At 56.3% G+C, this 13,536-nt stretch overlaps 1 protein-coding gene across 1 annotated transcript in view; it reads right to left on the bottom strand.

Annotated features, from left to right (window-relative positions):
• CORO7 (coronin 7) overlaps nucleotides 1-13,536 on the bottom strand; it is a 173,134-nt gene that overhangs the window by 108,498 nt on the left and 51,100 nt on the right. Inside the window, exons 6-7 of the mRNA XM_032781656.2 lie at nucleotides 3,351-3,437; nucleotides 1,418-1,500 (exon numbers count right to left, since the gene is read on the bottom strand). Of these exons, the coding sequence (XP_032637547.1) occupies nucleotides 1,418-1,500; nucleotides 3,351-3,392 (125 nt within the window). The 5' untranslated portion in view covers nucleotides 3,393-3,437. The remainder of the gene's footprint in view (nucleotides 1-1,417; nucleotides 1,501-3,350; nucleotides 3,438-13,536) is intronic.

Below are 13,536 nucleotides of genomic sequence, written 5' to 3'. Positions count from 1 at the left end.
ACCAGCATCTCCCCCACATCCCTCCCCAGCATTGCCACACCTCCCCCAGCACCAGCATCTCTCCCGGCATTGCCACACCTCCCCCAGAACCAGCATCTCCCCCACATCCCTCCCCAGCATTGCCACACCTCCCTCAGCACCAGCATCTCCCCAGGAATTGCTACAGCTCGTCCGGCACCAGCATCTCCCCCCGCATTGCCACACTTCCCCTGGCACCAGCATCTCCCCCGGCATTGCCACACCTCCCCCGGCATCAGCATCTCCCCCAGAATTGTCACACCTTCCCCGGCACCAGCATCTCCCCCAGCATTGCCACATTTCCCCCGGCACCAGCATCTCCCCCGGCATTGCCACCTCTCACTGCCATCAGCATCTCCCATTGCCCCTCCCCCAATACTGCCACGCCTCTCCTGGCACCCGCATCTCCCCCATGCCCCTCCCAGGTATTGCCACACCTCTCCTGGCACCAGCACCTCCCCCACGCCCCTCCCCAGTATTGCCACACCTCCCACAGCACCAGCATCTCCCTCAGCATTGCCACGCCTCCCCTAGCACCAGCATCTCCCCATGCCCCTCCCCTGACACTGCTATGCCTCCCCTGGCACCCGCATCTCCCCCACACCCCTCCCCAGTATTGCCACACACCCCCTGGCACCAGCTTCTCCCCCGGCATTGCCACGCCTTCCCTGGCACCAGCACCTCCCCCACTCCACCCCCCAATCCCTGCTCTTCACCCCACACAGCTGGGCGCTGCTGGGGGAGGGAAAGTGATTGCACATCTGGAGCACTAGGGGTGGGTTAGTGAAGGAGGCTGGGAGCACCGAGGCATTTCCAGTGGGCAGCCAGCGTCCGCTCATGCCCAGTGCTGGCAATGCCAAAGTTACAAGCCACCGCACGCATTTTCACTGCCTCTCATGGCAGAGGGCTCTGGACACAGAGGTGGGCTGTTGGCCTGGCTAACACCATGCCCAGAGTCTACTCAGGCCCCTTCATGGGCTACACCAACCATCTTCTATGCCCCCTCAACCCCAACGGTTCAACATCAACCCAACAGCTTCTTCCCCTCCCTGCTCCGGCAGCTCATCCCAGATCTCCCATCTGGGACACTCAGCTCCAGGGCCTGCCACAGGGCCCAGCTTGCTTCCTGCAGCTCCCTCAGCCTTTGTGCCCCTTTCCAGCCCAAGGGTCTGTACTTGAAGGGGCTCTGCCTCCAGGCCCAGAAAGGGGCAGGCAGCCTTGTTACAATGGGCAGCTGCAGCCTGGTAGGTCTCACTGGGAACACCCCTCCTGGCTCAGCCAGATGCAAACCCAACCCCACAAGGCACAGACCGAGCTCAGAGCCCCCCACTCCAGTAACTGTCAGCAGCACGGCCCCTCACGCCACCCCCAGTTCTGGGACCGGGGGCCGCACTCCTACCCTGAGGAGGTGTCCAGCGCGAAGGAGACGAGCGAGCTGTTGAATCGCCGTGTGTCCCACAACTTCACCTCACGCTCCCTCATCTGCAAGAGCAGAAAGACACATGCTTATTGGTCGTGTACATGTACACATACACACAGACACAGACATACACGGCCAGATGTCGGGCTCCAAGCCGCAGTGCTTTGGGGGCAGTACCACCGGCAATGAGGCGGCCCTAGAAGCATAGCCAGTCCCTCATGGGATACACAGAGCAGTGGTTTGTGCCCATGGCTCTGAGGCCCCTGGGGGCGGCCCAGTGAGATCAAACCAGACACCTTCCCTGCTGGGGAGTGGCTCCCCCTGCCGTTTGGGGTTTTCCCTCTCCCAGGCCCACATGCAGGCCTGAGCAGCCGCCACAGAAGCTGCAGGCCTAACGGCGGTTGGCTTTGACGAGCAGGGACTAGAGCCGGAGGGCTGCAGGGCAGGGGCTTTCATGCTGAACCTCCAGCAAGGGGACACAGGTGGGAGCCTTTTTGTGGGGTGAGACACCAGGGAACGACCCCCACATGGGGCTCAAAAGCAGCAAGTTCTGGACAAAAGTGAACATGGGTGACCCCCAGTGAATCCTGGGACAGGCTATGCTGTGGGGAACCCTGGGCTATGCTGTTGGGGGAACAGGCAGTGAAAGCATGCAATCCTCTTTCCCTTTCTGAAAGGGACAGGCAGCCTGGGCAGGCAGTCATGAACCTCCCCCCAAGGAGAGGGGACCCCGATATGTACCGGATTCAGGGGAACGTGTTCCCTAGACAGCGAGGACTTTGCCTGGAGCCCTCTCCCTGCATCTTCCATGGCACGTGGCAGGCTCAGCTGCCCATCAGGCACTGTTCCAAGGGGAATCCATCCCCGTGGAGTGCACTAGCAGAGAGGCAGATACCAAGGGGTGAAGCCCTGCGGCTCCTGGCTATCTTCAGTGCAGCACTCAGTGGTGCCAAGGATGGGCAGTGGGGTCAGAGGGGCTGGGGGAGCCGAGAGGTGACGGAGGCCGACTCCAAGCCATTTCTCTCAAGCCTACCCTGGCTGCTGCTTCAGTGGGCACTGGTGAGCCTGCTTCCCCGGGTTCGCTGCTCGCTTGCATGCCACAGGTCGGGATTAACTATTCCCAATGGACTTTGTCGCTTTCCCTAGCTCCACCTCACTGCTCAGAGGGTGAAAATATGGGCACGGTGATGGGTCAGCAGCTGTCATTTTGTGCACAGGCCAGCAGGAGCACTCAGATCCCAGCACGCAGGCTGCATCCAGAGTAACCGCCCGGCACATGGCCCTGCAAGCAAACGGCAACACACGCTGAGCTCAGGGGCTTTCGCTCGCACATGGCCACTGGGGACGGAGCTCAATACTAGCTCCCTGCTCAGCACACCCTGCTCCAACGCAGTGTGGGCTCGGCCACGCTAGCCCTTCCCACAAGTCTGCTCCTGGTGTATTCCAAGCACCACAGCTCCGCGCTGCAGCATATTGCAGAAGCAGGCAGCACAGGGGAGCTGGGCTTGGTGTCGTCTAGCCCTGCTCAGAGCCCTCATCCCCCTCAGATCTGCAGGTTCAAATCCTGGCAGGGTCACCTCGTCTCCTCATTCTCCCCAGACGGCGAGAGCTTCAGGCAGCCCCTCAGAGGAGAAATGACAAAGTGTCGGTCTGGCTGTTCTAGTTGGCTGCTACCACTGCCAGGGAACTTGGAAAGCCCAGGAGGTGGGCACAGCACTCTGCCAATATTGCACTTGCTCTCGCTCCATTCAAGATGTGGTGGGCGAGCTGGCCTCCCCTACAGAACCAGCTGCCCCTTAGGGGAGGGACGTACAGAGTGACTGGCAGACCCATGGCATCATCTGCAAAGGAGCGAGGCGGTGGAAAGCCCTAGTGAAGGAACAATCCTAGCTAAGTGAGCAGGGGGCCATACCTGGCTGAATCCTACGGAGAGGACGTAATCGCTGGCGTTCATCCAGAGCAGCCTGGAATCCTTGTTGTTTTCGTGACCCTGGATGCTCTGAAAAACACGAAGGAGACCCAATGATCACCATTTGCACAGCAGTAGGGGTGTGCACAGCCTGGCAGAGCCACACGAGTTTGATCCGCCAGCCCTGCATAATCTGTCTGAGAACCAAGAGCCAGGCCAGGTTCCTGACGTCTCGCTGAGCCCCAGTAATGAAGTCTCTCCCGTGACCTTCACTGGGTTTGCACACGTGTCACTGAGCTCAGCAAGCAATGCCGCTGCTGCTGCATGAAGTGGACCAGGCCTTAGCGCCTTCCTTCAAGCCGGGCTGGCCGTGCAGGCCCACAGGAGCACTAACAGCACAGCTCTGGGCCAGTTTGTGCCACAGGAAGGGGCCAGTTTCACACAGTCACTTTTCTGAGCAGAAAGTCGCTGGTCAGTCTAACTCGGGAGGATGCGCTATTCCCAGCAACAGGAGCACAGCTGGGCGCAACACGGCTGGGAAACACTACAGCCGCCACTCTGCACCCTGTCATCTCTGGTCGTGGCGAGGGGAGGGGAGCACTGGCAGGAGGCTATGCCACGCTGGCAGTGCAATCACACAGCCGTGCCGCCCCTGCCCAGGGACATCTCCAGCCAGAGCAATGCCGGCCAAGGCAGCGCAGCGAGCTAGGAAAGAGAGGAGCTTGTTTCATCCTAGGACTTTGCAGATGGTCTCTTAGCCCAACCCAACACAAAGGCCTTTTCTACTCAGCCAGACTCAATACACACTGGGCCCCAGGCATGGCCAGAAGCTTCCAAAACCCTGTTCAGCCCCCTGTAGCCACAGAGGTGGGGCGGGGGGGGGGGTCTAAGCAAAGGTCAGAGAGTTGGAAACCCCTGTGTCCCAGTCCTGACTTGCTGTGGCTTTGAGTAAAGCACAACCTCTGTGCCTCAGTTTCCCTAGTCAAATACTATCGGCCTAGCTCGCAGGACCGGCGAGGGCTAATGTATGCATAGTGCTTTCAAGAGGAAAAGCCCGAGTTAAAAAGCCAGGTTCTGCTCTGAGAAATCGCTATGTGAAATGGCCCCTTCCCGCTTGTTTGTGCATGCACTAGCTCCCCCGCCCACCAACGCAACCGAAAACAGCTGTCTGCTTTGTCCTCCTGTTGGCTCTGCAGGGCCAGCCTGGTTCTGGGGGTGGGCTGGAGTCTATAGGGCTGGCAGAGGTAAAGCCAGTTCAGCTGGTGCATGGAGAAAGGCAGCTAGAGCACTCTAGAGCTCTCTCCTGCGGCACCTGCGCAAACCAGGACCATGGCGTAGGCTCACAGGTATTAGGACAAGCTTCTTGGGGATCCCAGGCCACAAGGAGGGCCCCTCCACGCCCTAGCAGAGACCGCTTCTGCTTATTGCTGAGCCCGCTCGATCCAGAGGCAGTGAGACGCAGACACACACATACACCCCCACACACCCGCCGCCATTTCCAAAAAGTCCCTTTCCAGAGGAAGGGCAGAGGATTAGCTCTCGTTAACCAGCTCTGGCTAGTTGCCACTTGGCAGACGGCCCCCAGCTGGGCCCTGAGGTTAGCGGCATTCCAGCGGGGCGGATCAGCTGGTGCCCACCCCTATTACGCACCAGACGCTGGTTTCCTAGACGCTTATTGAGAAAGTTCCAGTTATAAAAAACCCCAAACCACTAATGTTTTAAGCGCATCAGGGAAAAGCAAAGGCCCTTGCCAGGGCTAAGCTGGGAATGCAACTTCAGAAAGCTCCAGACACCAGAAGAGCTTATTCTCTCCCTGAGAGCTCCAAGACCTGAACTAGCAATTAACTAAGAGAGCACAGCTCCATGTCATTACACGCAGCGGGCAGCGAGCAGGCGCCGTTCAAATCCACCAGCCCCGCTCAGGCTGGGGCCGTCATCTCTCCCAAGCTCCCCTGGGCTGGGCATGGTCCGCGGCTGTGCAGAAATGCCAGTGTGGCAGGAAGTGGGGTTGGCGCTCTTCCACCCAAACCAGCTCCTGGACACAGCGTCCCAGGGCTGTGCTGCGGTGGGCCACGGATCACTCAGACTCAAGATAGAGGTCGCGAGTGCCGGTGCTCAGAGGAGATCCCAGAGCCGACCCTGTCTGCAAGCTGCTCAGCGCTAGGGCCTGCAGTCCGAAGGAATCCTGGCTCAATGAGTCCATTCAGCCTCCCTGGGCTTTCAGCTGGACACAGAGCTTCCCAGGTGTTAGCTCTGCTGAGAAACGGACCTGCCCTTTCAGCGCAGCTAATGCCAACTCTGCCAGGGTTTGCAATGCTGGGGGCACCAGCACAGAGCTGGAAATCTAGCACAATCGTCTATCCCTGCCCCATGCAGGGCTGATAAACATGGTGCTAGAAACCCAAGTGGTGCCAGCAGTACCCTACGCTGGGGCTCCTGATGCTGCTAGCACCGGCGTTAGCAAATGCACATGCACTCTCTGCCTAGACACTGCAGGACAGCGAGTTAGCCCCTGGGCTGAGCACAGAGCTGGCAGCAGAAGAGCTGTGCCCTGGAACCCAAGCCCCATAAGTGGCTGCTGCTGGCCCCCCTGGCAGGAAGCCAGGGAGCGGCTGGCTCTGGAGGAAGGAGCTGCTCTCGGCTTGTTCTGTTTGCAGTGGAGCGGGACTGATCGCACCTTCAGTGATGCGCAGAACTAGACACCTCCATGGCTTCCCTCTGCCACTGCCCCAGTCACCTACAGCAGCCCATGGATTGGGTCAGGGGCTCAGTATTAGCCCTAGGCACGGGCACAGCAGCATCCTGCATGGCACCATGTGCCAATGCTATGGCTTCGCACAGGAAGGAAGCAGGCTAGTGACGCTGCTCCAAGAGGGGAGCCCACACAGATCCTTAGATCCACTGGCACAAACAAAACAGAGATCCCACCTCCCCCCTGCAGAGACTGCGTGCAAAGCCAGGGAGCCACTCCTGGCTGTACAAGATTGGAGTGCCCAGGTCTGGCATGCGCCATGGGGCAGCATGGCCAGCCAGCAGGTGCAGGGACCATGGCCCTCCAGGGGGTTGGGGAGTCCTACAGACTTGCAGGCTAACACACAGCAGAGATTTCATTTCCCAAGAGAACAGCTTCTTCCTGCAAAGGTGTTCCCAGCTTAGCCACTTCCCCAGTGTCTCAGGGAGCCACAGGCATCCATCACCCCAAGGAGCCAAGAGCACTGGTAAGCTCATGCTGCCCATCCCTATGCTGCCCCACATTGGACAGAGAGAGCTGCCCCAGTGAGCGTGGCTGTGTCCTGGTCTCCGTCAGGTCCCACACACAGCCCTTGTCATGTTATTGACTTGAACTGGGACCGTATAGAACATGGTTGCAACCAAGGTCCTGTAGTGGCACCAAATCTTGCAAAAAGGGGGTCAAACGAGGTGTCTAAGACAAGGTTATGAATTGCTGGTTATGATTATACTGTCTGTATGTGTGTATCAATTTTGTAGTTGAAGTTATGAATATTGGCTCTATATCGTCTGTATTTCAAACTTATGCTATGCTTCAGGGAAACATCCCAGACCAGTTGGTGTTAGCTCTGCCAAGCCTGCTTGATGACCCATTAAGGACCATCCGCTATACAACTGACCCATTGAGAGAAGGCAGATAGGCCTGTATGCAGGAACTTGCCCATGTGACTCCAGACTCCATTTTGCTATAATTTTCCACAGTAAGAACAAAGAGGTGTTCTTACACCTGGAAAAGACTATAAAAGGCTGATGCCTCATCTCCATCTGGTCTTCAATCCTGCTTCATAACTCTAGCGGGACTTTGCTACAAGGAAGCTCTCCACCATAGGCAACAGGTTATATACTTTTGTGGCGCTCAGGCACCAGGAATATTCAGGGCTGGGGGCCCTGCTCCACCAATATTTGGAGCTGGGTCTCTCCCCCGGCCCTGCCTGGATCGGGACCCGGCCCCTGCTCCCCTACGCATCACCCCACTGCTGCGTCCCTGCACATTCCTACGCGGAGCGGCTCCCGGCAGAACTGCTGTCTGCTGCCCCAGGGTCCTAGCGCCCCCATCCCATAATGGCAGGGCAGGCTGCCCTTATCCTGCTCTTCTGCCCTAGCCCTGAGTCTCTCCAATGGCCCAAACCCATCAGCCCCAACCCTCATCCCTCCGCACCCTAATCCTCTGCCCCAGCGCTAAGCCCCCTCCTGCATCATAAACCTCTCATCCTCAGCCCCAACCTTCATCCTCCTGCACCCTAATCCTCCGCCCCAGCCCTAAGCCCCCTCCTCCATCATGAACCCCTCATACTCAGCCCCAACCCTTATCCCCCCACACCCTAATCCTCTGCCCCAGCCCTGAGCCCCCTCCTGCATCATGAACCCCTCATCCTCAGCCCCAACCCTCATGCCCCCGCACCCTAATCCTCTGCCCCAGCCCTGAGCCCCCTCCTGCATCATGAACCCCTCATCCTCAGCCCCACAGCCTTTCCCTCTGAACACCCTCCTATCCCCAAACTCCCTCCCAGAGCATGCACCCCTCCCCCTTCCCACACACCCCCTCCTGCCCCCAAACTCCCTCCTAGAGCCTGCACCCCTCACCCCCTCCTACACCCCACCCCCAGCCGAAAGCCTGCACCCAAACTCAGTCCCAGAGCCTGCACACCCACCCCCTGCCCCAGCCCAGAGTCTGCACCCAGCACCCAAACTCCATCCCAAAGCCTGCACCCTGCACCCGAATCCCCAGCCCAGGACCTGCACCCTAGACCTCCTCCCCCCACCCAAAACCCCTCCCAGAGCCTTAGGCAAGTGGGGGGTGGAGTTTGGGGGGGCAGAGTTAGGGGGGCAGGTTCTGGGCACCACCAAAATTTCTACAAACTTGCCACCCATGCTCTCCACAAAGGACTGAATGACCCATCCCAGCTCTGGATGTACTCCAGAGACTTGATTTGAACCTGCAGTTTATTCCATCACTGCTACAAGCCTGAACCAAGAACTTTGCCATTGCTGTATATAATTGATACCATTTAAGCAATTCTAGCTCTCATCTATATCTTTTCCTTTTATGAATAAACCTTTAGCTTTTAAATTCTAAAGGTTTGGCAACAGTGTGATTTGTGGGTAAGATCTGATTTGTATATTGACCTGGGTCTGGGGCTTGGTCCTTTGGGATCAGGAGAACCTTTTTTCTTTTACTTGGGTATTGGATTTCATAACCATTTGTCCCCATAATGAGTGACACTGGTGGTGATACTGGGGAACTGGAGTGTCTAAGGGAATTGCTTGTGTGACTTGTGGTTAGCCAGTGGGGTGAAACCAAAGTCTTCTTAGTCTGTCTGGTTTGGTTTGCCTTAGAGGTGAAAAAACCCCAGCCTTGGGCTGTAACTGCCGTGTTTTAAGCAATCTGTCCTGAATTGGCACTCTCAGTTGGGTCCTGCCAGAACCAGCATCGTTACAGCCCTGCAATGTGCCAGGGTGTGGTGGAAGCAGACCACTCATGTGCTGGTTTGCTCCAGGGCAGTGGCACCCGGCCCCCACGCCAAGGGAGAGCACAGCTCATCCCGCTGTGTTTACTCCAGTGGATGCTCCATATGGCCCTGCAGCTCCTCGTCCCACGGGCACTATCCAGCTCTGAGCGCTGTCCCCTCAGGCGGCTGACATGCAACTGACTTTAACGCTTGCCCTTTGTTCTGCAGCTGCCCCCATGGCTTCCTCCTCTCTCCTGCTGGCCTGGAAAGGCAGAGATGGGCGCAGGCCAGATCTGCAGACAGCACAGGCCTGTCGGCCCTTCCACGTTGCCCAGCCACCTCCACCCAGCCTGCCTCCCCCATAGCACGCTGGGGCCTCAGGAAGCGGGTTCTCGGGAAGGAGCGGGTTCTCGGGAAGGAGCAGGAGGGAGAAGGGGACAGGTTAACCTGCTGCGTATCCAACAAAGGCCTCGTGTTCTCTCTGGAGCATGGGCCATAGTGCCCAGGGAGCACCCACACTCTGCCGTGGCGACCCCAATGCATGCAGCTCACTGCTGTCTGCAAGGCTTAGTGGCGGACTGCTCCGAGCTCTCACTCCCCAGCCGATGGCGTGCACCCGTTCAGCAAGGAGGCCAGGCCCAGTGACCGTGCTGGTCCCCTCAGAATCCAAGAACAAGCAGCAGAACAGGGCCGAAGCTGGAGAGCCCGAGGGCTCCTGCAGAACCCAGCGCAGAGAACCTGGGCAGCCCCACGACACCCCTCCAGAGCCCTCTCTCCTGTCCACCCCACATGGGATCTCCACGGACCCAAGAGACACGCTTCCAGCCCTGGTAATGCAGAAATGCTTTGCCTCCCGAGCGCCTTCCCTCAAGCACTCTGCAAAGGGGGGTTGATCCCAGTTTTCATACTCGGGAACACTGAGGCATGGAGTGGGTGCACACTGCCGAGGTCACACAATGATAGCAGCAGACAATGGTAGCTGCCTGGGACAGCAGGCAGTCCGGCAGGGAGCTGATACAAATGCCTAGCCATCATACCTAGTGTGACACACTTCTCCTTCCAGAGACAAGGGGGAAGCACATCAACAGCCAGTCACATCACCAGTGCAGAGGGGACTGGCTGGTACCACTCTTCCCCCACCGAGCCCCAATCTGGGCCCACTGAGTTATAATGTCAAAGCCAGAGGCTGAACTTCAAGGGATCCTACAGCCACTAGGGGAGCAGTGCCCCTGCAAGAGCCCAGCTGCGATGACAGCAGGTTTGGGCTTTGAAAACCCAACGTGTTGAGTTCAGAGCTGTGCCTCTTCCCCAGGTCCTCGTCCCAGCGGTGACGTTTCACAGCACATGGGCTCAGTGTTCTCCGTAGTATCTGCAGCACTGGGCACAACTGACCCCAGAGCCACTCAAACCACTCGGCAAGTTCATAGACAGCGAGATCTTCCTCTTCTGGGAATCCCAGGCACTGAAGCTCCCTGCACGGGCTGGCCAAGGATTCATGGTTAACAATCACTCTAATGTCACCAGACCCAGAGCGCCTGTGACAGGAGGCTACACCGAAACCAAGGCCATTCTGGAGCTCCCCTGGGCTGCACTCGCCTGCATGCTCAGCACTGCCAGTTCCAGCACCCCGTAAGCCTCGAGGTGGATGCAGCAGTCAATGGGAGGTTCCAGCACCGCTGCCCTGTTGGATGAGCGGTGTGTGATACATGGCAGACGCTAAGCTGGACAGACAGCTGGGACCCTGCCAGCACCCTTATGGCTCTCTCATGTGACCCAAAGGGGCCAGTCCAGTAGGAGCCATGAGGAACTGGTCCCAGGTGGACGCTCAGGTCTGGATCCCGGTGCACAGGGAGCTGGGGGGAGAAGTGTTCCTGGTGACAAAAGGGGCCCTTCAGAGGCGACGAGCAGGATACACTGCACAGATGGTAGCACGGACAGTAGTCATACGGCCTAGCGAGGGGCTTCAAAGCCCGCCCTCCAGCAGGGCTGTGGGGCTGGGTGAAGGGCTTGTGAGTCCTGGAACTGGGCAGGAATTCCTAGAGGACAGGTCTGTTGCAGACTGCGTGCAACGCGAAGGGATGAACCCACTGGCACTGGCAGGCTAGGATATGGTGTCACGGAGTCCCTGGGTGATGCTTTGGAACTGCTCCTCACAAAGCCAGTTAGGACTTTGGGGAGCCTCCTCTCCCTCGGAGCAGACTATCTTCAGGGCAAGAAGCTCACACGGCTTCACCTCCTGGGTCTCTCCTCGGAGCATTTAGCACATGCCCCGCTGTGCGCTTCCCACAGCGAGTCCGCCCAGGTGGGGTCCTGGGGAAACCAGAGGGTCCTGCACGCACCCGCACTTCGCTTTGCAGTCAGATGTGACTCTTAGCCAGCCAGTAAAACAGAGGTTTATTAGATGACAGGAACACAGTCTAAAACAGAGCTTGTAGGTACAGACAACCAGACCCTCAGCCGGGTCCATTCTGGGGCCCAGCGAGGCAGACACCCACGTCTGCCCTCACTTCCCGTCCCCAGCCAGCCCTAAACTGAAACCCCCTCCAACCCCTCCTTTCTGGCCTTTGTCTCTTTCCCGGTCACCCGATCTCTTTATTCTCCCACACCTTTAGCCATCCCCTTGCAGCGGGGAAGAGCCTGGGCCATTAGTTGCCACGGAGACAGAGTGTCAGCCAGAAACTGAGGCACCCACACAGTATTCAGAGGAAACATTAAGAACAGTCCCACTTCATCACAGATGGGAAAGGGGCAAGCCAGGTAGGGAGCTGTTCACTCCAGGAGAGAGAGATTTTTGGAAGGAGAGAGGCAGCAAGCGGCCTCTTATGTTATTAAACCAGGAGGGGGCCTACAAGGGGAAACAGACAAGCAAGAACTTCCGTGTCCATGGCCTAAGGAGTAAGAGAGTGATTAAAGGGGCAGGGCTGGCCCCTTGGAAGGCCCCTTCCCACCTCATTAGATACAGATCCTCCAGGTGGGGGCACACGGGCAGATCAGTTAGGCCCAATGGCGAGTTTGTTTCATTAGAAAGAACAACACATCCAGACTAATCTGAAGGGAAGGGGGTTTCTGCTCAACAGCAGCAATGATAGTTTGGGCTCTTTTCCCTCGGGGGGGAAACCTGGGACCAGGGATTTCCCTACACCAGAACTCCCCGTCAACCCCCAGTAGTTAACTAGTTACCATCAACTCGCACTGTTGCCAATTTAGTCGTTTTCCAACTAGATCGAGGTGTTTTAATTTTCTAGTTGGAAAACAATTCCATTTAGTTGGCGTTGGAACTCTGAACTGAAATGGAAACATTACTACACACTTTAAAAGCAGATATATGATCAAATACTTGTAACTGAAAAAGCAGAATAGGTTTGAAAGGTCTAAGCAAAGACAAGCTTCCTCACACAGCTGTGTTTGTTCTGACAGTATCGGCAAGTTCGTTTCGGCGATGTTAGCCAACCTAATCGTTTCAAATGATGATTTATAAACAACAATAAATCATCATAAATTCAAATGCTGGTGTTTATTGGTGTTTTATGATGTTTAAAATGTGGGGCCGAGAGGTAGCGCCAAATCACCTTGCCAACGAAAACGTATGAAGCTGGCCACAGAGAGAGCTTAATTCCTCTTTTTTTAGTGAAATTTCATGACAGTTTATGCACATATAGAAGGAATTAACATAATTTCTTGTTCCTGGGACAACTAGATTAGTATGTTTTAGGGACTTTGCTCCAGAATGCTAGATTTGTGACTGGGAAACTTATATCAATATACGTTTCCTAGGAGGCCAAGGTTTTTAAAATGCATTATTTGCCATGGTCGTTATCTCGTTTTGGTGCTATCTCAAGAGGTCGTTAGGTCAGGGAGTTTCTGTCTTAAATACTTTTATTATACTACAATTAATTTTTTCACAAGTCAATTTAAATTAAATACATTCTAAACATTTTTTGTTTTAGAAATCGAAAACTGTCATGTGTTTTTCAAATTATTACTTTGGTGTCATAAAGCCCGCCCCTATCTTTGCCCTCCTGGTCTCATCGCCCCCCGCAAATTCAAACACCCCTTCTCCCATCAATTCCTGGGGAAAATGCTGCCTGGAACCAGTGCCCAGGGATCAGAACAATACACTGGCTGTGAACGGGCAGGGACTCGGACCATTCTGGCCAAGGCACTGCAGTGACCAGCGTAGATGCAGCCGGCAAGAGGCAAAGGAGATGGTTGGTTTCCTAGCAGTGCCCCTTCTCTACACCAAAGGTCTCTAAAGCACACTCAGGGTCTCAGAGGTGGGACCTGCGTACTGCACAGAGACGACGCCCTAGGGAAATAGAAGGACAGTGAAAGGAGATTTGTTTTCATCCAGATTTTCCCCAGTGAGCATTTCACATTGGGTAGGGGGGGGTGGGGGGAAATCAAACCCTCAAATTACATCAGTTGGGAAATGCTGGCACAGTCCCTAGAAAAATCATGGAGCAGGTCCTCAAGGAATCAATTTTGAAGCATTTAGAGGAGAGGAAAGTGATCAGGAATAGTCAGCATGTACTCACCAAGGGCAAGTCAGGCCTGACTAACCTAATTGCCTTCTATGATGAGATAACATGCTCCGTGGATGAGGGGTGTTAGAATGGGTTCCTGTCTGCATCCTGTATCACTTGCCAGACCGGTATTGCCCTGGCCTTTTCTTTTGTCATTCAGTATTGGACCCATTCTACAACAATATGCATTACCTCACCTTTTGGGGG

This window comes from Chelonoidis abingdonii, chromosome 9 (assembly GCF_003597395.2).
Source record: "Chelonoidis abingdonii isolate Lonesome George chromosome 9, CheloAbing_2.0, whole genome shotgun sequence".
Lineage (NCBI taxonomy): Eukaryota > Metazoa > Chordata > Testudines > Testudinidae > Chelonoidis > Chelonoidis abingdonii.
Note: the sequence above shows the minus strand (reverse complement) of the source record. Positions and strands in the feature narration are given on the sequence as shown.